General features: G+C 45.8%; 1 protein-coding gene across 2 annotated transcripts; it reads right to left on the bottom strand.

Moving 5' to 3' along the window:
• Positions 1-531: 531 nt before the first annotated feature.
• On the bottom strand, positions 532-10,921 carry GORAB (golgin, RAB6 interacting). Of its 2 annotated transcripts, XM_076339746.1 has the most exons (5): positions 10,834-10,921; positions 9,446-9,794; positions 6,912-7,013; positions 4,968-5,108; positions 532-2,294 (listed from the first exon to the last, which is right to left on the bottom strand). In XM_076339746.1, the coding sequence occupies exons 1-5, from the start codon at positions 10,895-10,897 to the stop codon at positions 1,823-1,825; spliced, it is 1,128 nt and encodes a 375-aa protein (XP_076195861.1). In that variant the 5' UTR covers positions 10,898-10,921; the 3' UTR covers positions 532-1,822. The 2 variants fall into 2 exon arrangements, with proteins under 2 accessions (XP_076195861.1, XP_076195862.1); XM_076339747.1 differs by lacking the exon at positions 532-2,294 and having other exon boundaries at positions 4,964-5,108.
• Between the last annotated feature and the right edge of the window lie 15,806 nt (positions 10,922-26,727).

Here is a 26,727-nt window from a genome sequence, read left to right as displayed (position 1 = left end):
TCCAGTTTTGAAAACCGTAATCAGGTTGCTACAAGCTGTTCTGCAACGGCAGAGCAAAGGAAGTCAGTCACAACCTTCTCACAATACAATCAAATCTTTGGCTTTTAGGCCAAGTCTTCCAGCCAAATAACAGGGAATGCAGTGTATCAGCAACAACAGAGCAATGCCTCATACGTATTTCAAATGTTACTTTGGAGTTTTCTAACTTCGGTCAGCCCTGATTATGAGTGGCTTCTCTAGGAAACAGATTTATCCCTCTTTCTCCTGTATATGGGAGGCACCGGTAGAGATTTTCCACTGCTGCCTTGGGCCACGGTTAGTTGAAAAGATTCCTGCCAAGTTGTATCCTGCCATGTCTTTGCTTCCTAAGTTTTTGTATTTTGGAACATCCTTTTTCGAGGTTTTACTTTCACACAGCGGAAAGTTGCCAAAGGACCTATCTGATATTGTCATTTATCACCTCCTGTGGAAAAACAGTCTTGGATACGTGTATTAATATCAGATATCACAACTGAAAGTAAACACACTGCGTAGAAGATGCACTGATTTATTAATAGAATAAAAATGAAATGTAGTGACATGTTTTTCCACTATTAAAGCCATAGAGACAATCAGTGTCCCATTTACATACTCGATGGCGTCATTCAGTAACTCATTCATAAACTCTGACTGACACTTTCAGGTCAGGTATTACAGAAACCATTTCCACAATGAAAGCAGCCTTCCTCTGTTACAAAGTGGATAGCTATGAACGCTGTCCCCACAGTTTGCAGCTGCATTGGTCTATGGGAGGTTTTCCTACATCCTCTATTTTAATTCCCGAAACTTTCTCCACCTGAATAGCTTTTTAAAGCCTTTCAACAGCAACAGAGCAAAACAGCTGAACTTCTTGTGGGGTACAAACCCACTCTTCAGGCAAGAAAATGCATTGAATATTATACAAAAATGGGCTCATTTCCAATATACAGTGGGGATTATTCATTACAAAATCCCTGGCTAATTATTGGAACTTTGAGGCAACTACGACAGAGAAAAATGTAATGGAACAGCTTTAATTGTAACAGTCTCTTTTGTCTGTTTCTACTTCTACATCATACATTCTGCAATGTCTTAAACTGTAACCGATCATTTTTGTTAAATCATAGCTGCTGTGATTTCATAGATAATAATGTTATCGATATATAGCTTTGTGTGATCTAGCATGACCTGAAAGAAATAGGCAAAGTGATAAGTAGAAAATATTACAACTGACTGCAATTTGCCTCAATATGCAAATTTCCTTTAAATCAGGTACAGGAAAGAGTATCAGCTACGAAGATAATTAAAGTAAGCATTTGGGTTTCACAGGATTAAAAACCGTTGAAAACTAATCCCTTACGGATACAAAGGAAGACAAACATCCTATCGCAGTTGTCAGGGGACAGAATGTGTTCAGAAGCAGAGTAAGTTGCGATGTTTCCTCCCATAGATACGTATCTCTTGCACACTGCTTGGAACAGGTACTTGTGATATCAATATGCTGAAAGCCTTTGGAAAAACCTTAGTGTTCGCTTCCAGGTATCCTGTTTCAGGAAGGTACAAAGCCCCATGAAGAGCTGGGCATTAGAACATGAACTTAAACCAGAATGATGAAGACAGATGGTGAACCCCAAATGAGAGTCTTGTGAAAAAAAGAGCCTCTAAAATTCAAAAAACAATATTAAAGGAAAAGAGAAATGAAGTGCATATTACTGGCACGGCAGAAACCCAGATATAACATACAGCACACAAGCCCACAGAGAGCATATCATCCATAACCGGCTGGCTTATGTGAATACAGTAGTCATGTATCAGAACAAGCTGGGGTGTTTCCTGGAGTCATATTTACTGCTGGAGTTTGGCTGTCCATATTGGAGAGAGATTTGGTATCCGAGTTTTCAGATTGAACCAACTGTTCAGAAATAGCAGGAGAAGCGACAGCACGGTTAGCATGCTCACTCTCCCGTGCCATAACACTGGGAGTGGGGTTTTCCTTAGCTGTCCCAGCATGATTGTGTGACTGGCTGGCTTGCCTCCCTGCTTCTGCCTCCTGCTGCTGCAGCATCCGCTCCACCTCTATCTCAAGCTCCAGATTTTCCTCATCTGCCTCCACTTCCAGCTGCTGCATTAACTCCTCCAGCTTCCTGGCCTTGCGGAGTTCATTCTGCTGTATGATCGTGCACAGGTGCTCCGTGAGGTGCTCCTTAATCTCTGTCTTGTGTTGGAGGTCCAGCTTGGCTGCCACGTACTCTGACTCAGCCTTATCATACCGCTTCCTGAAAAATCATCATCATTTCTAGTGGGTTAGTTCTCAAAGCACTTCACAATCTGACACACAGACAGATACTTTAAGCACCCCTGAAATGCAATGTGCTCTGCAATGCATTACGCCAGCTATTTCATGACATGCTGCTACATTAGTAAAAGGGAAGAAAATGAGTGTGAATCGACCAAATCTTCTCCTCTTGATGTATTAGCCTCCACTGCCGCTGTATTCCAAGATTTAATTTGCTCATCTGAAATCTACAGATTGAATCACGAACAAACATTTTTACTGCCTGTTTTAAGAGATGCATCACTAGCAGCAGAAAGAAACCGTCAGAAATTGTAGTGTTTTCACACTTCTAATGGACACCTATCTGGTGAACTGAAACACTGCAAAACATTTTTGTGTTTTTTCTAATCCAACCATCCACCCAACAGATACAGATGCTACAATGGTGCTATACACATTTACATTTGGATCTGGTCTAGAAGTGTGCTCTTCCGGCCACCCATATATATGTTCAGAAAATCATGAGCAGCACAGATTGACACAGCATATGACATCAATAGTGATCACAACTTTTGTGTGGCAACAGATGTAGAATTTTATTGTAAGCATCCCCCGACACACACCTCCTGCCAATTTGCACTTCCTGTCATGACAAATATAGCAAAAAGGAAATATTCCAAATATTTATTGAGGTTAACGCATCCGGGATATCTAGCACTTTAATGGTTGGTGTCCACATTAGTGATGCATCTTCCACTACATTCAGTGAATCTGTATATTAATTCTGATTTAATTAATAGAAAGATAGATACAATCTTGCTCATCAGGAAAGGGAACATGCAAAGGCTTTTGCAGAACGCCTACATGATGTACCTTACAGAGCATTCATAAAACTAATATTAGTAAGGTGGTTATAAGAATGGAATAAAGAAGGATAAGAAATAAGGTGGAATAAAGAATCCAGCTCTTTTATAAAACCAGATTCAAATATCTGGTTAAACAAAGCAACAGAAAGACAGGAGAGATCCTTTGCTTAGGGAAACAGAAGGAAGTAAGACATAGAAAAGCCTTCCCAAATATGCTCCTTTATATAATAATCACAAAACTTTGACCCAGCTGTAAAGGCTATGTCTGCAGTGGGCAGAAGATGCCCACTTACGTTTCCCTCACAAGAAAGTCAAGATTTCCCTGGGCCAGGTATCTGAAATGGAAAACTAATGCTATGCTGGAAACTTCTGCACAGTTAAACCTTTGGGCTGAATTCACACATATTCTTCACATCGTATTTACGAAAATTCCATTCCGCAGCAATTGTCAAATGCCCTAACTAGGTATGTGCTCAGGACTATTTAATATTGCACTTTTTGACCCACTGAAATTATTTGTGTTTTAGCCCTAAAATATAAGGCAAGAACTAAAAAACTGCTTAAAAAGACACCACTTAAAAGCAAATCAGCTTTGGCTCATAATGCATAAAGACTACAACACTGAAAAGTATCTAACTCGCATTTCCAAATCCCTCCCTCACAAAAAGAAAGACTTAATAAGTTCATGAAAGTCATTAAGTATTTTGTAAAGTTTATCCCCTTCGTCCTACCAGCATCCCGTTTTGTTATCTTCATTAAAAACTGCTTTCCAAACGTCAGAGCTGCTTGTGTTATATACTCTTTAGCCATTAAGCATTTCAAATAGACACATTATTACAAAATTTTCGTAAGGAAATTTCCAGGAGCATTTAATGGGTTTAGAAACCAGACTTAAACCTAAAATACATTGAAATGTTTTTCCTCTTGGTGATATGAAATTCAGTATTCATATGCACTCAGCTACTGAAACTACAGTTAATCTTAGATATTTCAAACGATAATTACACAAAAAATATCCTTATTTTTTAGCTACCACTGCTATTTTTTTAAAGAATAATTACCATGTTTATTGGCCTGTGGTCAACGTATAGCAGAAGTCATAAGGAGAAATACACGTTTAACACATTGAATCGTGAACTAAAAACCGCAACCAAACATTTCCATTTTATTAAATGGCTACATAAACATGCTGATGTTTATCTACTGATGTTGTGGTTTACCCACAAGTAATAGGGTGTTCCGATTAATTTCTTGTATTTAAGGAACTGATCAGAACCAGAGTGATTAAAGGCACATTGTGAAGGGTGAAAGCTTGCTTTTTCCTTCAATTTTTGGTCCCAGTTCCAAAAGCACTTCAGCAGTATTACATGTTTTAAGCTTAATTGGTCCCATTGATTCCAACAGGACCAGAGCTGTCATCAACAAGCAAGTTTCCCTGAAAAGGACTTTCATTTTAGGACTTTTAAAAAAACTCTTTCCCCGTGAGAAGAAATAAACAACCTTGAAACAATAAAGCAGGGCTTATGGACAACTGCACAGTTAAAGCAGTAAGTATGTCTCGTGACAGCATGAAGCTGGAAAGCACAGTCTGCAGTCAGAAAACCTACTTCAGTTTCCAGATTCCAAGGGAAAAATTAGGAAATAAAAAGCACACTTTTACCTCAAGATCTGAAAGCCCCCCAGACTGTGACTGCTTTAACTACACATTATTACAATGACCTAACTCCATTGCTACTTCGGTGACAGGAAACAGCATTTTTTCCCTCCACTCAGGCAGGGCTACTCGCTCCTCCCTGTCTGTCGCTTACCGGGCATAGGAGTAGTCCAAGCTGGCCTGATCAATGCGGTTCCGCAGGATGCCAATGTCAGCAGATACCATGTCATCCAGAGCTTGTAACTCCTTCTGAATCCTTTTTAGTTTCACTGTTTCAGCTTGAGTTCTTTTGGATCTGCAAAAGGAAGATGCTTTTTTTTTTTCTTTCCAAGCCTCTCTTCTTGACATAATAGGCCCCATTTCATTTCCAGAGAAACTAACTTCTTTAAGAGCTATTCAGAAGGTTTCTCCTTTATGGTTTAAGACTTTTGATCTTTTTTAATATCCACAGGGATCTAAAATGCCTGCTATTAAAGGACTACGGCAAAATTACGTAATGACTATAATCAAAGTGCCTAAAATGGATTGTGTTTCTTCACTGTGGAAACACACAAGAAGCTGCTGTATCTAAGTAGTTCTCAGTGTAAGGAAACAGGAAATGGCTTGGGGGGGAGTGGGAGGGGGAAGGGTATTTAGCCCTGCAAATATCCCCTTTCAAAGAAGCCTAGTTAGTAGGGGCCAAAAAGTCACCTAACCTAAGCTTGATTTCCATTTTGTAAAATTATTCCCAAAAGGCCTAGCCAAATCCCAATGAAGTCAATGGAAAGTTTTACATCAAACACAAAGGATTTCAATCAAGCCTTATGTAACCTTTTTCAACTCAGCCTATTCATTCCTAAGTTCTGAAAACTAAATGTTGCTAAGGGCAGCAAACTTTGATGGATTTCACTCCCAAGCAAGCTAAGTAACTTTCAAAAAGCTTTTACACCAGGTCATTTTGCTGTCATTCATCACCACCAGCAAAACCATGATTTTCAGCCACTGCTTCACACCCCAAAGCAGGTACTTGAAAGCAAGACTAGATTTGTAGGAAGTGACACTATCTCTCATCAGATCAGCTGATGCAGGTGGAGAGAAACAGACATCTTATAGTATTGCTTAGAGCCTGAAGAAGGCCTTTGGATGTCAGACATAACTCCCCAGCTATCACCTTCCAAGTCCTCCTCTTTCTCCTCATGCTCTGCTTCCAGGAGGAAGAACCCAGCCTGGTGGTCACACCCATGTCTGCTGTCCTACAGTGAGTCAGACCAAATGTACTTGTGTTTTATCTCCGCCTGGCAAAGGAAAACAAAATCTTCAGAACCTCAAAGAGAATCTTCTGCACAGTACTGGCTATGTTCATCTGTGCTACCCAAGAGCTTTGATGGGCAGAACATAACACATGTCTGCAAGAGCACTGTGAGCCTGAAAGCTTCACATCTCCTTCCTTGATCCAGTGTTATCAGCTGCTCCAATATCGTTCTCTACAAACCTTGCCTTCCCTGTAGTCTTAAACTATCTCGGTGGACAACACTGTATAATACCTTCAAGTCTGGTGACCTGAAGAGCAAGAGCTAACAACTGTGAGAACACGTGAATTTTTATAATTTCTAATCAGCCAGTGGTAAAACGGTACCTTCTTAAACTTCAAGTTGATCGTCTTCTCTTTTCAACACTTTTCACATACTAATAAGAAAAAGTCAAAAGCCCGAACAGAAATAGCTATAGTTTCCCTTCACAGGTTAGGAATCAAATAAACTTTCCTTAAATCCTGTGAAAACAAATCAGGAACAGAACAGGGATGAGCATCCGAGCACCCAACTTCCAAACATGCCCTTACTGACAGGCACAAGGGCTTCAGCTAATTCTCGAATTGTGTAATAACTTTTCCATCTGCGCACAGAGCTGCAGCTTTGGAAGTGTGAAAAGCTTAGTCACAGCTTCTTGGCCAGTACTTGTCATCAAAGGGTAATGTAGATCACAGCTGCTCACTTGTGGAGCAGTACATACAGAGCACAGAGAGGAAAAAGTGAGATTTAAATAGAAGATAGGCAACTGGTTGCAGATGAAAAGTAATCCCTTCCTCAGCCTCAGCCCATGCTGCAGCATAGCCCCTTACCTCTCAGCAATAGCTTTGGCCAGGAGTGCCTTCTTGCGTTTATTCTTCTCTTCTATCAGCCGCTGCTCTTGCTGGAGGATTTCCCATCGTGATTTTTCCTGCCTGCTCATTGACAATAAGATCAAAATTAATAGAAAGTTCATTTCTCTCCCTGTTCCCCAAATGACACAAATATTCACCATCATATTTCCTGGAGCAAAGTCTAAAAATGTCAAAGGAACAATAAACAGGTTTCAGTTCTGAGGAAAAAAAAAATCATCTGCAAGAAGTCAATCAGACCAATAAAACATTTCCAGATGAAATCTGCTGATCAGAACAAAAATCTTCATAAGCAAGTAAGCTGCTGGTTAATTCAGCTTTGCTGGAAGAAAGAGCATACTGGGCTTTTTCAGAAATGGGTGGAATTTTTCATTTAAAGGATGTGCTTCCCCACTAGGTAGAAGCAGTTTCAGATTTCCTACTGACTGCTAGAAGTCGCTATCTGTTCAGTCTGCCAACACAGCCTCTTTTTTGGAAATGTTTTTCCATAAAACAGATCCTTTCACAGGTCTGCTTTACAATACAGCCCCCAAATAATTAAACTGATACAAATGAAAGGCTGGTAAAAGTTACAATGAAAATGAGCAACAAGGAAGAACAAGAATTCACTTTTGCCACCAGGGAAAGAGTTATATGGATTCCATTTCCTAGGCTACATCTACTAGAAGATACAACCAGCCCCAGAGAACGGAAGGCAAGGTCTCAGGTGAGAGGGGACAACGTGTGTCAACACAACTGGGCAGGATTAAGGAGAAACAAAACCAGCTTTGCTGCTTTTCTACCCTGCTATGTTCTTCATGCCCTCTCTCAAGAAGTCTCAGCTTAAAAATAGCTTAGCTTAAAAATAGCCAAGTAACTCAGCTATGTTACTCTTAACAACCATTTTTGCACAAGAATATCTCTTCAGATTTCTCCTCATCACTTCCTAAAACCTCATCTAGAGAAATATTTTTAATAAGATTTAAATTCAAGTGCACAGGCCGAGATGAATTCAGCAGATTCAGGGGGTGGTTGTTGCAGCTAAGTGTCATTTGCTCCCCACAGAGTGAAAAACTTCTCTGCAAAGCTTTAGCTATCTTCTCCCCAGTCAAATAGCATCTCTATTTTTCACCACCAGGAAGGAGCTGAAGAGCCAGTACTACTGGTGAGCTGCACCCACACGAGGAATTTGGCACTGCTCTTCAAAGCGCTGCTATTCTGGTGAAGGGACAGCTATCTGCAGGTAGGTGCTCCCAGCCAAGAGTCAGGCAGGTAAATGGCAGGCAGCATGGCCAGCAGCTGCAGCCTCTCAAGGCACATCTGTGCAAAACAGACCCTCCTGGATCCTTTTGAGTTTTGAATTCGAGAGAAGCCACGCTCTGCTTCTCCACACAAGTGCTGCTGACTGCCACAGTCCTGCCTCTCCAGCGGGAAGCACCTTCAGTCCCCTCTGAGATCCTATGGACAGATCTAACCAGAGATAGGGTCTGGCACACCACACTTGGAAAGCTGCTGATCCCTGTTTTGGGGGAATACAAATGATGCATGGAAGTTTGGTGGCCAGCTAGTGTTTGTTGATTATATTGGGCAGAAAAGTTTGGACCTGCATAGGAACTCAAGGCTGGAGCAGCATTGTTAAAGTGTTTTAAAAATAAACTATATGCCCTAGAAAAAGAATTCATCCTTTTGCCCCTCACACTTTGCTTTCCCCGCTGAGGGGAAAAAGAAAATTAGCACTTGGACACAGACAGGAAAACAATCGTGAAGAGGTAAAAACAAGTAATCTCCCATATTGGTAATGCCTGCCCTCTCTAGCATTTAGACAGCAGCTTCCTTCTATAGGCTACTATGTGAATTCTGGATGATGAACTAAGTAATTGCCACGTTCAGTCAGAATCCCAGAGAGCCATGTTCAGTACTTTTTCCTTTCTCTCTCACATGTACCAATCTGAAGCTTCTGAGGGAGACAGACACCCCACTGTGGGCTGATGCACAGGGTGAGAGCCTTGAGATTGGTCTCATCTTGAATTATAAAAGCTAGAGAACTGCTTAAACCTGAAATTTTACCTCCTCCTTACCAACACTTTTAGCATTAACAAATCTGCAGCAATATTGTGAAGGGGAACACAAAGTTACACAAATCATGGCATATCTACTTCCAAAAGGGCTTTTTGTTGTGGCTGCTGGCTTGTCTATGCAGCACGACGGTGAGATTAAGTCTTCGTAAACCATTAAGACAGTCCTACATCTTGGGCGCTTTATGATGTACAGTCCCACTACCACAGGAAATTATTTGAAGACAGCACAGTACGTATCTGCATGGATTACACTACAGAATTTGGTCTTGAATCAGGTTTAACCCAAGTAGAGATGAAAAACAAAAGTTCAATTCAGAGGAAGCAAACATGATCTCTCAAACCTTCCTATTAGATACAGGAAAGTTCACTTTACTGTACAACGAAAGAATGAATCAATACAGAATAAAACCCATCCCCTGATTTTACCAACTTACTAACAATGCCACTTTCTTTTTCTCCACTTTGGAGTTCGGCTTTGCAGGGCAGTTCTGCACATTGTCACTGCCATCACAAGGATCTACCGGCGTCACTTCCTTCTGCTGGTCTCGGTTGTCACCTTGCCTTTGATCTGCCGCTGAAGGAGGATGAGGTGGTGGCACAGGCTGCTGAGGATGACCAGGCTTGTGTTTTGGTACAGAAAGCAACTGCTCAGGAGGAACAGAGGCTGCTCCACCCTGCAGTCCCAGCTTCTGACACTGCTGCTGGAGGGCTTTTTCTCTTTGCGTTTGCTTCCGACTCTTATTCACAGTGTGGGGGCGATGCTGCTGCTCTGAGGGTTCATAGAAATCTATCAGTGGATGAGAGGGAGAAACAGGATTAAAACCAAATCTTAAGATCAAAGACAGACTCTGTGAATTAGCTTTTCTGGGCAAGCAAACTGGTGCAAAACCAACATAAGGAAAAGACATGCCAGGGTGTCAAGGGAAGGCAATGTGAGAGAAAACCCAGGAACCTGGAATCGTTTTGTTAGCCTAAGAATCAGGAATTTTAGAGGATATGAGCATCCGAAACAAGGAGACGGAGGAATAAGGGGCCTGGACTGCGGCACTAAAGGAGGAACCTTAGGTAGGAGTGAGGCAACTCTCCAGTGGAATCACGGAGAGATGGATGTAGAGCTAAAGAAGGGTCCCAGGCAGTCTGGTGGGCAAACTGGGGTTTTATAAAGTGCAGAACAGAGGAAGAACAAGATGACAGATGGGCAAAAAGGAGGCTGGGAACATGAGTGGGGTAGTGAACAGACAGATGTGGGTACAGTACAAGGGGCTGGAGAGTTTGGAAATGTGACAGAGAGGTTGCAGGTGGAAAGACAGAGGGGCTGGATGGGAGATTGAGGGGAGCAGTGAGAGATGGGGCCTGGATGGGAGGGGCCGAGGAACTGGCTGGGGGAAACGAGGGGCTGCCTGGAGAAGCTGAGGTGTTCTATGCAGGTATGGATTGGATGAGCTGAGGGGAAGGGTAGAGGTGGGGATGTAGGGGGCTGAATGAAGAGGCCGAGGTTGACCGATGGGGGGATGAATGTGAGGGTTAAGGGGGTGGGAAGCCATGGGGGATGGCAAGGCTGAGGAAAAGGATGTGGAGGGCTGAGGGGGCTGCACAGAGAGGCCGGGGCGGACGGGTACGCTGAGGGGGTGGATGGAGGTGTCGATAGGGGGGATGAGGGGACGGGCGGACGGAGGTGCAGCTGCGGGGGGCGACGGGGTGCCGAGGGCCGGAGGCTCCTCCGCGCCGCGCCCCGGCCCCGCTGCCCCCCCGCTAACCGGGGCGGGCGCTTCGGCCGGCCCGGTCCGGAGCCCCGGCCCCCGCCAGAGCCCGGTCGCGGTCCGTACCTGGGCGCTGGCCCCGCAGGCGCCGCAGCTCCTCCTGCGAGAAGCCGGCCCAGGTCTCGGCCATGGCGCTTCCTCCTTCCGCTGACGGGGCGCCGCGGCAGGCAGGGCCCGCGGCTGCCCCGCCACCGCCGCCCGCTCGCTGCAGGCGAACGCCGCGGACAGCCCCGGCCGGCAGCGCCGGGGGGCCTCGCGCCTCCACGGCAACGCGGCGGCGGCGGGGCGGGGAACATGGCGCCCCGAGGAGACGCGGGGGGGTAGCCCGCGGACGGGGTGTCTTGAGCAGGAGAGAGCGGGGCCAGTCCTTGGGGGGGTCGCTGGGCTCCGGAGGTGGCAGGGCCCGGAGGCCGCAGGCCGCCCCCGGCTGCCGCTCACCGGCGGGGCAGCCCCAGGGCTCCTCAGCGGGCGGGCAGGCGCAGCGCCCCGTCGGTGGGTCCGCCGGGCAGTCACGCCCGCGGTGCTCCCGGCGCAGCACACGGGCTGCAGGGAAGGCTGGCCGTGCGGCAGGGCTGCCGTGGGCTTGGCACACGGCATGTGCGGCGAGTACTGTGCGTGGTACACCGCATGGGGCACATCCCAGCAGCTCCCAAGAATGTAACGCCGTATAGAGCTCAGTGAGGCCCAGCTAATTAGGCTTAAATGAAGAGGAGGAGCCGCTCCCAAATAAAGCAAGGTTCAAGGACCGTCACCGCGACCCCCTGGTCATTTATAATTTGTAATTAGGTAGTTAAAAGAGTAGATGAGATACCTGCTCCAGTGCGTCTAAAGCTGCGTTTGCAGGGTATACAGAGCATGTCTTTGGGACCTGTATAGTAAGGGAGCTATGAGGCAGGGACATACTGCACAGCTAGGTGCCGATGTGCTTTAGTAAGTTACAGTGACACCACGGTGAGGAAATCAGCAAGGAAAAGTACTATTTTGTCCATGCTGATGTTTCTGAAGGTCTGCTTTGACCATTATGCACAAGGGTGCACACACATACTTCCCTCCTTAGGTATAAAAGGAAAAGATCCTGCAACATACAGCAATATTCTCTCAGTAGCCATGAAAACAAGCATTTTTTTCCATCCAGCCCAAATTCTTGTGGCCACTCTAAGCCTATTGGAGGTCTTGCAGACAAGCTTACTTTCCACCAGGAGAAAGCCGGCTGGAACACAAGGGCATGAGCCCCAGGCTTAGCTGAAGCCAGCCAGGGGACTGGAGGCTTAGATAATACATCATCGGCAATAAAACGGGGACGTTTTCAGTGCCTAACCACATCCCTCCCCATTTCCAATCTGTAAGGGATTAGTCAAGCTCTGAAGTATTGCTATCTCCCAGAGCAAACTCATAACTCGATGACCGTGTATGACTTTGCAATTTATCTCAGCAGCACTTTTAACAGCTCCTGCGTGACTAACACATCCCATAAATACCAGCCCTGGTCAGAGGAGAAGAAGTCCTGAGCTGCCACTTGCTGGCAGACGTTCAGTGTTTCTGATTGGATTTGGCTGAGCACCTTTGGGGAACAGAAGTGCCACCATTTTTCACCCACAGCTTAGCTGTAGGCCTTGATACCGAGCAGAGGCATCGCAGGCATCCAGCGGAGGAGAAGGGGAGTGTGATTATCTCGATCCTCTCAGTGCTGACCGGGAGGTCCTTCCTGGGTGAGCCTGGGGCTGAGGGGTGCTGAGTGGCCCTTCAGACGGGATTATGGCTTCCTCCAGGAAACCTGACCGAGCACAGAAGAGATCTGAACAAGAACCATAATCCAACCTTGACTCAAATGCTCTCAAACTCCAGGGAGTCTAGATGGCAGAACCAGGTGTCAGCTTGAATTTTACAATGAATCGGTATTGGCCAGCCCAACAAGGGTTGACCTGCAACAAGGTGTAGGCACCTAATTCCCTTTTAGATGCCTGTATAGGAATCAGGAATCTAAATCTGTCCTGGTATCTAATTCACTGTAATGGGCTGCACCAAACCCACAGATACCAACTGAATGTGCTTCGCGAAGTACAAACGCCAGATCTCATTCTTGAACCTTAGTTCTTTCTTCTCTTCCAAGTTTCAATGCTACAAACAAAAATGAAGCACCATATTCGCTTTATTGCTGCAGATATTCCAGGTATAAAAATCCCATGTGTTTTATAGAAAAAGTATAAAGACTTTTGAGTTGTTAACTATAATGCTATAGGCAAAGCAGCAATTCATTTTAACAGTTTCCATCAGCCAAAGGTTTAATTACCAGCCGTTGGGCCAGCTTTCTCCAGGAACAATAATAACGCAGTGAAGTCATTTCACGGGGCATTTACCAACAGCAGGTTTAGAAAACGGAAGCTAGCCATTTTCTCCAGCTGATTAAAGTCCTGTGAGTGTAACATGGCACTGAACATTTGCCACGTAGGAATAAAGGATTTTCCAAGCAAATGTTGCTACAACACTGGCTGGACAAGGCCAGATGACAAGAAAATAGAAAACTTCTTTTCCATCCCGTCTTCAGAAGAGAGATGATAGACAACCCAAACCATGATGAAAAAGCAACAACGCAAACCTTCCTTTTACATCTGGGGCTGGGTTTGAGTCTCGTATATTTTTGTGCTTCAAGAGCTGCCATCTCGCTAGCAGACCTGGAGGTCTCCGTGACTGCTGCATCCATTTTCTGTTGGTCTAATTGGCCTGGAGTCTCCTGGCTCTAGATGCAGTGAGCATCAACAGATCACAGAAAACATCTTTTCCTGTGCAATTCCCAAATCAGTGTGGAAATGTCATCATTGGCTGACAAATTTGACTCTCCAGGTCAGACCTTAGGGTCAGACCTCAGATGACATTTCAACCCAGGACAGATGCAATTTGTACCAGGACATAACTTCAATTTGCATCGGTTTAGTTCATACTGAAAACTTTTTGGGTTTTTAAGAGCCAAATAAGCTCTTCCAGCAAGGGGCTTCCTGACTTAGATGTATATTTTTAACCCAGTTCTGCTCACCACTCTCCACGCTGTCGCAGTAACACACAAACCAACGTTTTCCCGGTAAAAGACTGAGCCCTAATGTGAGACAGGGAAAGACATGTTTAGGGAAGGACAGTTTCCTTTCTGCTTGTGTTTCAGACCCTGTCGCGAGCTCCTGAGGACTTTGACATATAATTCAAGAGGCCTGCGGAAAAACCATCCTGAAAGAAACAGAGACAAAAATTCCTACATCTGTTTATTTCTCTTTCTAATGAAAAATCTATCAAACTGTATCAATGTCAATACTATCCCACCTTTTACCGGAACATAACGCAGGCTGGCTTAGGAAGAGTCACCGTGTCAGCTGAACCGTGGCACTGTGTGAGCAAGGAGCAAGTCCTGCCTTTTGAGAATAACTCATGATTTAATTTGTCCTTTAAAGGATGCTTTTGACATCCACGCTATGAAAGTTTCTTTTGCTGATTCTCTGCTGAACTGTCCAGGCAGCTTCCAAGCATGAGATGAATAATTTCATTTCTTAGCGTGGCACTGAAAGCAAGAGGGCACTTCAGGTGTTGAGGCTGCAAACACCCACGTATGGAGCTGTAACTCCTCTGCAGCCTGTTGAAGGCAATCAGGTTTTGCCTATTTTTGAGCAGGCTGTGGATTAGATTCTGCCTCGAGGCTTGTATCAATACTGGTCTCTGTGGGCAGTGTTTTTTTTTTACTGGTTCAATACCCCGAAGACTGAGAGCTCTCCATTAGCAAACACCAGACACAGAAACCAAGGTGGAAGTTAGCCTGGCTGAGCCTGACCCCCAGGCCCTGATCCAAAACAACATGCGAGCATGTCTTTAACCTCAGCCATGTGCTAATGCCCTGTTCTTTAATTGGGCCTTACTGGGCGGATCCAGGGGAGTGCCAGGATGCCTGGCTCGCACCAGCGTGCTCCTAACCAGGTGCTCGAGGCCGTAGCTGCATTGGGAACTTGGGGCTCAGCCCATGGCAGGATGGGGCTCTCAGTGCGACGAGATAATATAACGGTGTTACAGCATCTTGGCTCTGGAGGAGGTTAACAGTGGGTGCTGTGTGTTTTACTCTGCCTCTTGGCTGCTTTATTCTGGATATAAAACTGTAGCCAGCGATTCAGACCCCTGTAACACTGCGAGAACACAGCCCTAGCGTTGTCCTGCAGTTGCCGTCCGTACTGCAATGGGCTGCCTTGCGGATTTATGCAAAAATGCAGGTATATCTCATGGAAATAGTGTTTCCACTGTAAAATGAATTATTCTCATTCTGGAGTGAAGTGAGAAAACTGAATTAAAAAATACATCATTATTCTGTCTCCCCAGTTTCTGTTCCCATTAGCTGCCTGGTAACTGGGATTAAGTCAGCACTGTCATTTCTGGGACCAAGGCAGTCTTTTGGTTTGTAAGAATTTCTTAGAGGGAAACATAAATCCACTTATCTAAAGAGCTACTGAGTGAAAAACACGACACTGGAAACCTGCTTTTTAAATTATATAGACCAATGTTTTTCAACATCTTTTGATTTGTGGATCTTTTCACATTTTCTAGTGAAGAGGCAGACTCTTAGGCAGCAAGTTGAAGGCTGTGACCTTGCTTTCTCTGAGTTACCTTTCATAGAGACCTTAGGGGTAATCTCCCGACCCCCAGGCTAAGGCCATGGTTTGAAACCACAGCTATTTTACTTTAAAAGGTCCAAATTTCACTTCCCAAATCCCAGTGAAAGGAGGGGCATGTCCTAGCAGGGCTCCTGGCAGATTTCTCTCCTCTCTTTGCAGGATGCTGCAGGGCCGTCTGCGGCACCAGTGGGGATGGACCAAAGAAAAAAGTCCCAATACAGCTGGGGACATGGCATATGAAGACACAGCGCAGGGCTACAGAAATCAGTTTGATTTTTGCCATGGACCACAACAGGCTGCAAATTCCCCAGCCAGACCTGCATACACCGCTTTTTCCTTCCTGAGGGTGCCCGGGGCTGTCAGCAGCCAAACCAGGGGGAGAGATGGTCCCACGGGCACAGGAGCTCTGCACTGTGCCAGGGCTAAACCCGCTCCTCTGTGCATCCCGAACAGGGCTGGTGGCAAGTGGAGCTGTGTGGGGAGACCAGCGTGTTTTTCCCGGACACCTCTCATTACAGTGTTTGCTTTGAAACTGAGCCTCAGAACATCTCAGCTTTTAAGGACCCCAGCCCATGTTTTCTTGTTTCAACTTTTGGGTATTTTCCTTAAGTTAAGTTCAGCTTTCAGAAAATAAAATCTGAACTGAATGAAAGCTCAGCATGCAATATGAACATTTCCTTTTTTTAAAAAATAGAGAATTTTTACCGACATTTTTGGGGTCTGTCTTTCCTCCCGGTGACTATTTGAGATAAATTTTCCATATAGACAAAAATATTCCTCAGTAATTCCTCATCTTAAAATGTTTGCATGAAAAATGTTGTCTATATCTAAATAGGATTCAAACCTGGCTAAATAAAAGCACCTTAAGAAAAAGGCTGGTAAAAGAAAATAAAATTTATCCTGACCAGAAATATCCTGAAGATTATAAATTTTCCACTTTTGAATGGCAAAACCAGAGCTGAGTAAAATAAGAGGAAATGAGCAATTATTTATATATATTTTCATGTAGCTAAAGAAATATTTTTTCAGCTAATGACTTTTAAAAGATACTTTATAAATAGTTTTTAAATATCTTTAAAAGAATACTTTTTAAAAGCGAAGTTAAATATTTCATGACAGTTCTATAATACTTTTAATTGTATTGCTTAATGTAAGTCATAATTCAACCATTTATACAGAAAAATTAGAAAGCAATTGCTTTAATTCTAACCATTTGTGTAAAAATTATAATCTAACTGTCAAAACAGTTGATAAAACTAGAGATTTGAAGAGAAATTTGCTAAATGTTTGTTATCTTTGGCATAACATGAGTGATTAGAACCACTGCACTAAACAAATTGAGTTTTCATCAAACAAACTTATTGTTGTTTCATGCTCAAGTGAATGAACTGCGGTTGTTTAGTCTGGATGGGAGAGAATTGTGGGGGAGAATACATGATGATAGTCTTTAAATATATAAAATGCAGCTGTAAAGAGGCAGGAGCAATGTGTTTTCAGTGTCCATGGTGGATAGGTGAAGAAGAAAGCGAGACCCAGGCTAGAGATGAGAAGGAGCTTCCCAGCAGTTAGGGCAGCAAAACATGGAGAGAATTGACTTAAGACCACCATGGAGTCTCCATCACCAGATATTTTTAACAATAAACATCTGTTGGGCAAGGCAGAGGAAAGGTCAATGCAGCCCTGGGACAAGAAGATGTGATTTTTGGTGATTTTGGGTGTGTGGATCCCCACGCAGGTTCTAGAGGAGATGGGGACCCATAGACACCCCGTGGGTGCAGACTGCTGTACAACACTTCTGACCTTGCTTTGCTGAATCATTTGTGTTGGCCCATTCGAGATAACCCACATCCCCATTGGGGTGTGCTGGCTGCCAGCTGAGAACTGGCCACCTCCTGACACCTCTCCCAGCCTTGTTCCCATGACTGATGCTTCCCACACCATTCCCACCTCTTTCCACTGCTGTCACCACCCCATCACCCTTCTCATGGGCACGCACATCTGCACCACCATTGTACCGCTTTTGGTGCCAGCCAGATGTGTAGCTCCTGCCACCCCTGCAAAAGTCTGTGTGGGAAATCGTCTTCTCATGGCAAGACAGAAGGACAGATGGTTGCCAAACCCAAGAGCCAGTAATGCTTGTAATATGTATTTGCAGTAGAGTATTATATGATGTGAAAATCACTTTATTACCATAAAGTGCCAAATATCTCCAAGTGCCCAATGTGACAGCCGAGTCCAAAATGTTCTAAGGCCAGTTCATGTATCTCCTTCCAGCTACGCAAGCTACGTGCTGGAGGATGCTGTCCTCTCTCCTCCAGCTCAATGCCACTGCAACTCAGCAAGCTGGGATTAGACAACTCCCAGCAAGTGAAATGCCGGTGGTCCTCAGGGAGTGGCGTGGGACCCTGCTTCCGTCCTGTCGTATCCCCACAAGGTACCCCAGAAATCCTGCCTCTGGTGTGATGAAGACATAGCGCTGAATCAGTGTACACTGTTTTGGCTCATTTTCAGCCCAGGTGGCTGAAGGGACATCAGCTCAGGTGATACATTCAGTGCCAAAGGAGGATGTGTGACAACGCCTGTGTGTTTGCAAAACAATCTGTACCCTCACCTTTCCTGTATCCTTGTAAGACATTGGACATTTCTGCATGGAGTCTTGTCCAAAGCACAATTGCCTCCTCCTTGTTCAGGGTCTCTGGAGGTGTCTGTAACACAAATACTAAGGATGAACAACCAAGCATCTCCCATGGCAAAGGAACCCATTTGGAGACCAGCAAGCTGCAGGCTCTTCAGGACACACACTAGCTTGCTTCACCTCCCCATCCTGCAAACACTTAAGCTACAACAGACAGATGTGCAGGGTTAGGAGCTCGCTGACCCCTCAGCTGCCTGGTACTGCCCTGCAGCCATGGTGAGAGGCTGGTGGAGCCCAAGTCAGCCAGGTTATCCTCAGCACCGTAAACAGGTGCTCTGAGATAGCGTGGCCAATTTTGCATGCAGCAGTCCAGCAACACCTTGAATGAACGCCACCTGTGGTGCACCACGTTGGGAGTGCCTGCACCCCGCCAGCTCCTGAGGACACACCGAGCCCTGAGGGATGGTCTTCTGCTTCCACCCGCAGCCTTGGCCACTAGCCACCCCACAGATAACGCATGCTACAATTTGGAAGTCTTTAAGATGAAACGTTGCGTCTTTCCTGCAATAAAGTTCACAAAATGTTGATGCTTTCTCTCTGCAGCAAGCACAAAAAGGATGTAAAACCCCATGTGTTTATGGGTGTTCTTAATGAAGAACTGTTACTCGCCGAGGCTGGATCTGGGAGGAGGTTTTCAAAGGATCGCTGAGTTGCAGAGTGCTTGGCTCTCCCCGAGGCTTTAGTAGGTAACTTCCTTTCATGGCTTTGGAATGCCACCCCCTTCAGTCGGTAGCTGCCTTTCACAATGTTCATGTAGAAGATGTTTTTCAGCAGTTTCTCTGGGAGGAGAGTGTTTTCTTTAGTTTTTGAATACTGTCACGACTGCACACCCAACTGACACCCACAAGGCTTACCATGGCCACGTACTAATGAAGATTTCCAAGTGGCGGTGTCACTTGCAGGGTTTGAGCTGTAGCTATAAAGACTGTAAATAAGCAGGCTGGTGGCCAAAGAAGCTTAGCAGCTCTTTGATGAGGTATCCGAGATAGTTGGAGAGCGATCTGTACCACACCCTGGCTACAAACGCTGGTATCACACAGATCTCGGCCTGCAATAAATGAATAGGTTAATAAAGCAAGCTCTGATTAAAATAGGGGCAACCAAAATTAGACCCTTTACTGCTGCAGCAGTAGGGTGAAAACAAGGATGACTGGTTTCTTCTAGTGGTGGAATGTTCTGGTTTTGGAGCTGAGCTGAAGAGGAAAGACTTAATATAATGAGAAAAGCTCGTTTCATTTTGGGTCAACCAAAAACATTTTGCTTGACCAGTAACAAAATGTTCTGGTTTGCTTGGAGACTATTTAATCTTTTTAAAAAAAGTCAAACTAAAAACCACAACTCTCTTCCTTTTAAATTTAGGTCCATTTGAAAATGCAAAAAAAAAAAAAAGAAGGCTTCAAACTAAATGATCTTCAATAAAGCAAACTGCTTCAGCCTGAAAATGCTGAAGTGAAACATTTCAATATTTAAGGAAGGAAAGAAGGACTTCTATTGTTTTGTCTTGTCATTGGCTGACTTCAGCCCAGATTTGTGAGTTATTTTGGTTGCCTTCATATTCACAGGGGACTACTATTTTTTTTTTTAAACTAATGTAATACTCTCTTCCAGTTCAGTTTGAGATACAAATGGTCAGGTTCAGCAAAGGTTCATAAGAACATGACTGAGCTGACAATTTGCACAAATAGCGAGCAAACACTTGGGTTTTTTTTTCCTTTGCATTTTAGATTTTCTTTGAAATTGTACCTGAATTTCAGAGAAGCTGTGGGGTCCTCAGGACCAGCCACCCCTGAAACATGCACAGAGCAAAACTGTTGAAGTCTGTGTGCTCTGCCGTGTAACCTGCGCACCGCAAAAATTCAGATGCCATCTTCAGTCCTGCAAAATATTAAGACAGGCATTTAAGATTTACCCGAGTGATTAAGCATGAGCAGCTTGTAATTGTTTCCAGATTCCTCTCTGAGCAGGAGAAGAGGCTCTGCAATCCCTGTCCGTGTGCTCAGTGTAGCAATGCACTCACAAACAGAGAAACTGAAGATGAACCGAAGAGGACAAACAGATATCCTGAGTTTTGAGACCAAGCCAGCATTACCTTTTAATCCAATACAGACTGTCCAGCTCAGAAAAGCAGGATTATTTAGCCAGCATATATCCGGGTATGTCTGCATCCTCCCTGTAGCAACACCTGTGCACCAGCAACTAGAAAACCTTCTTAAGTACACATGGTCGGATTCAGTCTGCAATTTTTCATCTGGCTTGGGAGTGTTAAATGAAGATCAACTGTTGAAGTCAGCCTCATTTGGGGGAATCTGACTGTGTCTGCGCTTACAGAGAGGACCTTTGTCCTCCAGGTTTTATATAAAGCCCCAAAGATTGCAGACTTTCTGCATAAGCCACAAAACAATCCAGCAAGCATCTGGAGAGACTTGCCTCACATCCCAAACTGTTCCCTTCATGCAAATCTACCAATATATTTTTCCCACAGACTGCTTGGTCATGAAAAGAGATCTTCCTCTTGCTCAGGGCTTCAAAAACCTTAGCAACCCCAGCCCAAGTTTGAAAGCAAATTCAAGGGTTCGCCATTGCCTTTGAACACAGCGGGGAACTGCTCCAACAGGTTAGATCTCGGGGGCCACGTTGCTCCCAGGATTTAAACCAGACCACATGTGAAATGGCAACTACCTCTTAATTTTTTATTTTATTTTTAAATAGGATAATTTAAGGCCTTTTTTTTTAATTATTATTATTATTACTATTTTACTGGCAAATTCACTGTGCTGCCTTCCCTCCTTAATGAAGGGGACTGGGGACTGGCGCTCAATTTCTCCTGCTTTCTAGAAATAGTCCTTACAAATCCTTTGTAAAAATATAACCACAATCTCTCTTTCCCCTTCTCTCTCCCCCCAGAGAGAGAGAGGGGGGCTTTCATCAGCTCAGGCCATTTTTCTTCCGCTACCTCTTTATCTTAACCTTTTCTCCAAGGTTACATTTGTTATCCGAGGTCCATGGCCAGGACAAGGATACAGAGGGTGGAGCTGACTTTGTCTTTTGAGGGTCACTGTCAGCGCTGCAAGAGGCACAAGCCTGGGGGGTGGTGTCTCTGAAAATGGCCCCTGCCCTCATCCAGCCCAGTATGCTGCCAGTTCACCCACTCAGGCCCCTCCGCAGTGGCTGTTGTTGCTGCCCATCAGAGCACGTCTTTGTAGACACAGCTGACTCCTGCACTTGGATTGTGCAAACCCATTTTCTCTCCCTTCCGCAGTCCTGGCTATCGCGTGCACATCTGGTTGTTTCTCTGAACCTCTCCGCAATCATTGCTTCATCTCCGTGCAACTCCGGGCTGGAAACATAGCTGTTCTCCCTCCCCTGGGACCTTGTCTGCCTCCTCCTCTCTTAGCCGAATTCACCGTGCAATGGCTCATGCCATCCTTTCTTGTGCAAAACCCTTCGAGAAGGGTCTTTTTACAGTATGGAAATCTTGGCACACTCCTTGAGGAGATGATCTCGGATAAGCCCACTGCTGGGGAGAGAGGTTCACCACCCTCTGTGGAAACTTTGCAAGGTCTGGTCTTCATCCAGATGGGATTTTTTATTTTTATTTTTTTTTTAAATTTGAGCAAAAATGCTTCAGTCTTTACAATGTGAGAGAGGAGTGAAAAAATACATTGCTGCCATTATAGTGGAGGGTAAAAAAGGGGTTCAGGCTCTCTTTGAAGAGCCCTGTTGCTGAAACAAATGGGCTTCTCTTGTTTAAATTAGATGAGAATGGGTCTTCTGGCAGATATGGCCTTTGCTTGCTTCAGTGAGCTTGGGTGGGGGTGGTGTTTGCTGTCTCCTGCCTGAGCCCATCTCTCCACAGTTGGGGCAGGGGGCACCAAATCTGGCACAGACCGCGTGGGGTTCAGTGGTGGAGCCAGAGAGGTGGGACATGGCTCTGCCATTTGAGATGGGAGGAGAAACATCTGCAGCGAGGGGCAGAGCTGAGCTTGCACAGGAGTGTATAGAGGTGGCAGCTCCTGCCTGCAGCAGCTTTTAACCACATTTACATGCCAGGGTGCAACAGGGAGCTCCTCCATTGAAGCACATGCGTGCACAGTCTCGAGATTGTGTTTTACTCAGCAGAAGTAGATTTGTTGCTTGTATGGACAGAGGAAGGTTTTCACTTGTGCACTCACCTATCCACTCATGGCCAAAGTCAACTTGATTCTGGTTTGTAGTGCCGAGTCCTGGCCACGCTGTTCTTCAGCTCCCAGTCCACCCTGGTGTGCACCGGTGATCTCCAGCAGCTCACGGTGCTGACAGCGCTCCTGGGCAGCGTGGTGGCCCCATCTGCACCATGACCCAGGGCTCACAGCTGAACAATGGCAGCAGGAATCGCCTGCAGGGAAGATGTTGAGAAAGAGATGATGAAAAACTGCATCCTACACTAGCCAAAAACCCAACTCACTCTTCCACACACCTACCAAGCACTGGGTCTGTGGCAAAGCCAAGCCTACAGGGGCTACTGAGCCCACGCAGCATCTTTAACTATGCTTTTCTAGGTCATCACAAACCAGCCCTGACAGTGCTAGGAGAAAACAGATTTACAGCAAATCCTCCCAAAGCATCGTCTGCATTCCCCCCGTGGGCTGGGCTGCGGGTCACTGCCTCCAAACAGCATCGCCCATGGGAAAACACCACCAGCTCAGCCCCGTCCTTGGAAAGCCATTGGGGAAAACATGGGGCAGGGGCTCGAGGTTAGCACAGCCCCGACGAGGCGCCGGGGATACCTGAACCGCTAATTTGCCAGACGCCCCTGGAGCCCGGCTTGGCAGCCCCCCGCCGGCTGTCGCGGCGTGGAAGCCATTAACATTTAAAAATACTTGCAGGAATGGGAGGGTGGGGGGAAAAAAATAAATGGTATTTGTGGAGGCCCATTCCTCAGCACACTTTCATGTGTGCCAAAGTTTGTTGGCATGGCTCTGAGTTTGATAGGGAACATCTGGGCTGCTGTTGCTGCTTGTATATTGGCTGAGGGCAGCGAACAAAAGGGGTTTGTGCAGGAATGCGCGGGGAGGGGTGCGGGGTGTGCGTGCGTGGAGGGATGGCTGCGAAAGGCAAAACGCAGAAATACTCGCCAGAGAAGAAAGCCTAATGCACATCCCATGTTCCTGCTTTTCAAAAAGGGATAAAAGCCTTTCCCCCCACCTTCTCCTCTTCCCTCCCCCAAAAGCACGCCAGGGTACTGAAGGTGAGCAGAGCTCAGACACAGATCCGTGCCCCGCTACCTCTGCACATTCGATTATTGTCACAGTCTGGAAAAACAATTGGGGTGGAGGGAGCAGGTTAGCTGGAAAGCGGGGAAGTCTGAACCCAACTGCATGGTGCAGCGCCAGCATATACTTGAGAGGCGACCGGCAAGCTCTCTGCAAGCAGCCCGGCTCCCCGCGCCCCGATGCCATTGCAGGGGGGGGAACACCCGGTGACAAACCCCCTTTGAGTGCACCGAGACTGGTGACATGGGCCCACCAAGAACAGCACTGGTTGAAGTTTCCTCCACTTCTGCTGGGCATTTGGGGTAAGAAGCTGAAAATTAGCACTGTGCCATTGCCAGCAGCACAAAAACCACAGACTGCTTCCTACAGACGCAGGGTCCCATTGTATCTGACACCAGAGGATGGCGTGGAGGGATGAAGGAGGAATGGATTCATACTTGAGGAGGGCTGATCTGTTGGGAACTATCTGAAAATTACAGGCCAGGTGCAACCCTTGGCTCTAAAGATCACAGCATACATGCTCCATCCCATAAGCTCCATCCCCAAGGAGTCGCTGCTGCCTGTGGATGGACACCAGAAACCTTTGATTGAACCTAATTTAACATTTCTGACATTCTTCCTTTTGTAGCTCCTTTCCACCATCCCATGCCTGCAGTATTTTTTACCCAATGTGTCTGCAGTGTTCACAAGTCTTTTCAAAATTTCATTCCATGGACTAAAACTCTTCTTCAACAAGAGCAGCACTGGTGTCATTTCCTACCTGCTGATCCCCCTTTGCTCATCCCATTTTTGCCCAACTCCATACCACGGGCAACAGTTTTGAGCATTTCCAAGGTTTTTTTTATCAGTGGAGCATTTTTCTCTTTTCTTCTTTCTGGTACATGCATTTGGCCTGAATCCTACCTAGCAGCCTACATCCCCCCTTGGCTCCAGTCCTTAGCAAGGACACACATTGGGTCTGCTACCCAGAGCAAGATTTCCATTGCCTCTGTCTTTGGGGCTCCTTGGAGTTGCTGGAGCCACCCCAGAGAGGGTATTTGGGTAGCACTTGGGGCACGCATCCCTCTTGCTACCCGCTTCCTTGACAGGGCAGCCCTCTGGGAAAGCCCCAGGGAGCAAAACCTAAAGACAAAGGGTCCAGGTCAGTGAAGACCCTTGAGTCTGACAGCCAAGGCAGATTTTTTCCAGCCCTAATCTCCTTTTCAGGTCTCAGCAGCATGCCCACAAGCCATCGTTTTGAGCTGACTTATTCAACACCATCCACGCAACCCTCCTGGCGCTGCCTCAGGCAGTGGGCTTGCGCTGGGGATGCTGGCTCCAGAGCTAGGCATGTTTGGAGATAAGCTTCCTTCAGCGATATTTGGATTTTGATTACATCAGTGTCAAGACACGTCTTTTTGCCATAGCCAAGCGAGCTCCCGTCATGCCAAAGAAAGCAGCCAGGCCAGCCAGGGGCTGTGCACAGTGCATCGGGGAGGGCACTGGTCCCTCCGCACCCCCACGCAAGGGCACAGTGGAGGGGAAAGCCAGGTCACATGGGGCAGCACAGGCTGCAGATCCATCTCCGGCTGCCATGCAGACAGTCCTAACCAGTCGTCTCTTCTGCAGACAGTCCTAACCAGTCATCTCTTCTGCGGTGGGTTAGGAGAGGAACTGCAGAAAACCCAGCTGGTCTTTGGAAACTCCCTGCAGCTGCCAGTGACACTGTATATAAGCATGCGACCAAGCTTAGCAGTCAATTCCCTGTTTTACAGAGGAGGAAAAAAAGTGTAACTGCTGTGTTCAGTGCTAGATGTCTTGTTGATCCACTTCTGAAAACAAGGGGGTTGAGAGTGGCTGATTTACTTCTGCTTTATCACTCATTAGCATTGCCAAAGTGCATTTGCCATCTCTCAGGGATAAACCCCTCCTCTTGGGCAGGTCTGTGCCTCCATTCATCCTCCACATCCTTCTCCAGGACACCTCTTCTTTTAGTTCTGTCTGAAAAACAGCCCAGCGCACCAAGTGACATGATGCTGCAAAGGCATCGCTCTCCAGCCATACTCCCATCTGACCCCACTCCCGCGTGTCCTTCCTTGACTGCTGTTGCCAACTGAGAAGAACCAGCTCCGATGAGGCTACAACTGTTCTTCAAAAACACGGAAACAATTTAAGAGCCTAAATCCCACTTTCCACTGTGGTTAAAGGCCCCATCAGGAGGTAGACTGTTAATCATCCTAGATGCTTTTGAAGGTTGCAGTAGAGGTTCATCTGTATCTTCAACGTCTTCAGGGGACCCACGTGCCTTTGAAGTCCCTCCTGAGGGACCCTGATGGCGGTGGCTGGGAAGGAGGACGAATCTCGGAGCCACCCAGGGCTTTTGCTCTGGGACAATTAAAATCAAGAGTCCAGTGAAGTCTCAAAGTGGTTCAAGTTGCTCCTGCCAATGCGGTTCCATCTCATTTGCCCCATCACTGCATCTTATCCACCATCTAGCATGGGCCAGCTGGGAAACTCCCAGTGCAATGAGCTTGGGAAGGGGAGGGGGGCTGGCGGGAAAATGCCCATTTAACTTTTCGCAGGCAAGGGTGGTTCGAACAGTTGTTTCAACTTGAAAAAATCTGACACGCATTTCCAAATTGTCCAAATGTTTGGCTTTTATATTTCCTTCAGTGACACATCCCAGGGTTTTAGTTGAAAAGGTCTTTTCTCTTCAGAATTAGGCTGCTTGTAGGAAAAAACTATCAAAACAGGAAGCTTGAAATTATCAAAGAAAAATATTTTCATTGACCTACAAAGATCTTACCCTTTGGTTTTTTAGTTCACAAAATTTTTCAGGACTGACTCTTCATCCCCACGAGAGATGAGAAATACTGTCAGAACCTCAAAAATGCTGCCAGAGGAAAGAGTTATTAATTACCACCTTCTATTTTTAACCTGCAACCAAGAGTCGCTTCTCATGGGTGACAACCGGATTCTCTTGAGGCTCTGCCATTGGCTTCATCAAGGCTTATAAGTCAGAGATAGGATTTTTTTTGGATGGGACATGCCCCAGGCACTCTGCAAAGCCTACCCTATCGATTTCCAAAGCAAGCATCAGTTATCACATGCTTTTGCTATCCATCTATTTACAAAAATTGTGTCATTACGTTTTTTCCCACCTATATTCCCACCAAAAAAATGTTCATTTTTTCTCCCCCTCTATTCCGTAACTCAAAAAGGACTAGATGGATTTTGCTCAGAGTTTCCAAAAAAATTCCCCACTGGGTAAGGGCCAGGCATGCAAAAATTTCAACCTGAAAAGTGAATGTTTTCAAAAGTTATTAGCTAATGAAAAGAAAGGCTATAATGGAAACTGTTTTACTGCCATAATTATAACACCATGAACAGAGCC

Source organism: Aptenodytes patagonicus, chromosome 5, assembly GCF_965638725.1.
Source record: "Aptenodytes patagonicus chromosome 5, bAptPat1.pri.cur, whole genome shotgun sequence".
In the NCBI taxonomy this organism is placed as follows: domain Eukaryota; kingdom Metazoa; phylum Chordata; class Aves; order Sphenisciformes; family Spheniscidae; genus Aptenodytes; species Aptenodytes patagonicus.
This window is presented reverse-complemented; position numbering and strand designations above follow the sequence as displayed.

Bases quoted from the DNA above. Each gene is read 5' to 3' on its own strand.
- GORAB (XM_076339746.1), bottom strand. From the start codon at position 10,897: ATGGCCGAGACCTGGGCCGGCTTCTCGCAGGAGGAGCTGCGGCGCCTG. The intron at 7,014-9,445 runs GTTAGTAAGTTG...GTCAATGAGCAG, and splicing joins GAGAAAAAGAAAGTGGCATT to GCAGGAAAAATCACGATGGG. The intron at 2,295-4,967 runs GTAAGCGACAGA...ATGATTTTTCAG, and splicing joins TTGGACTACTCCTATGCCCG to GAAGCGGTATGATAAGGCTG.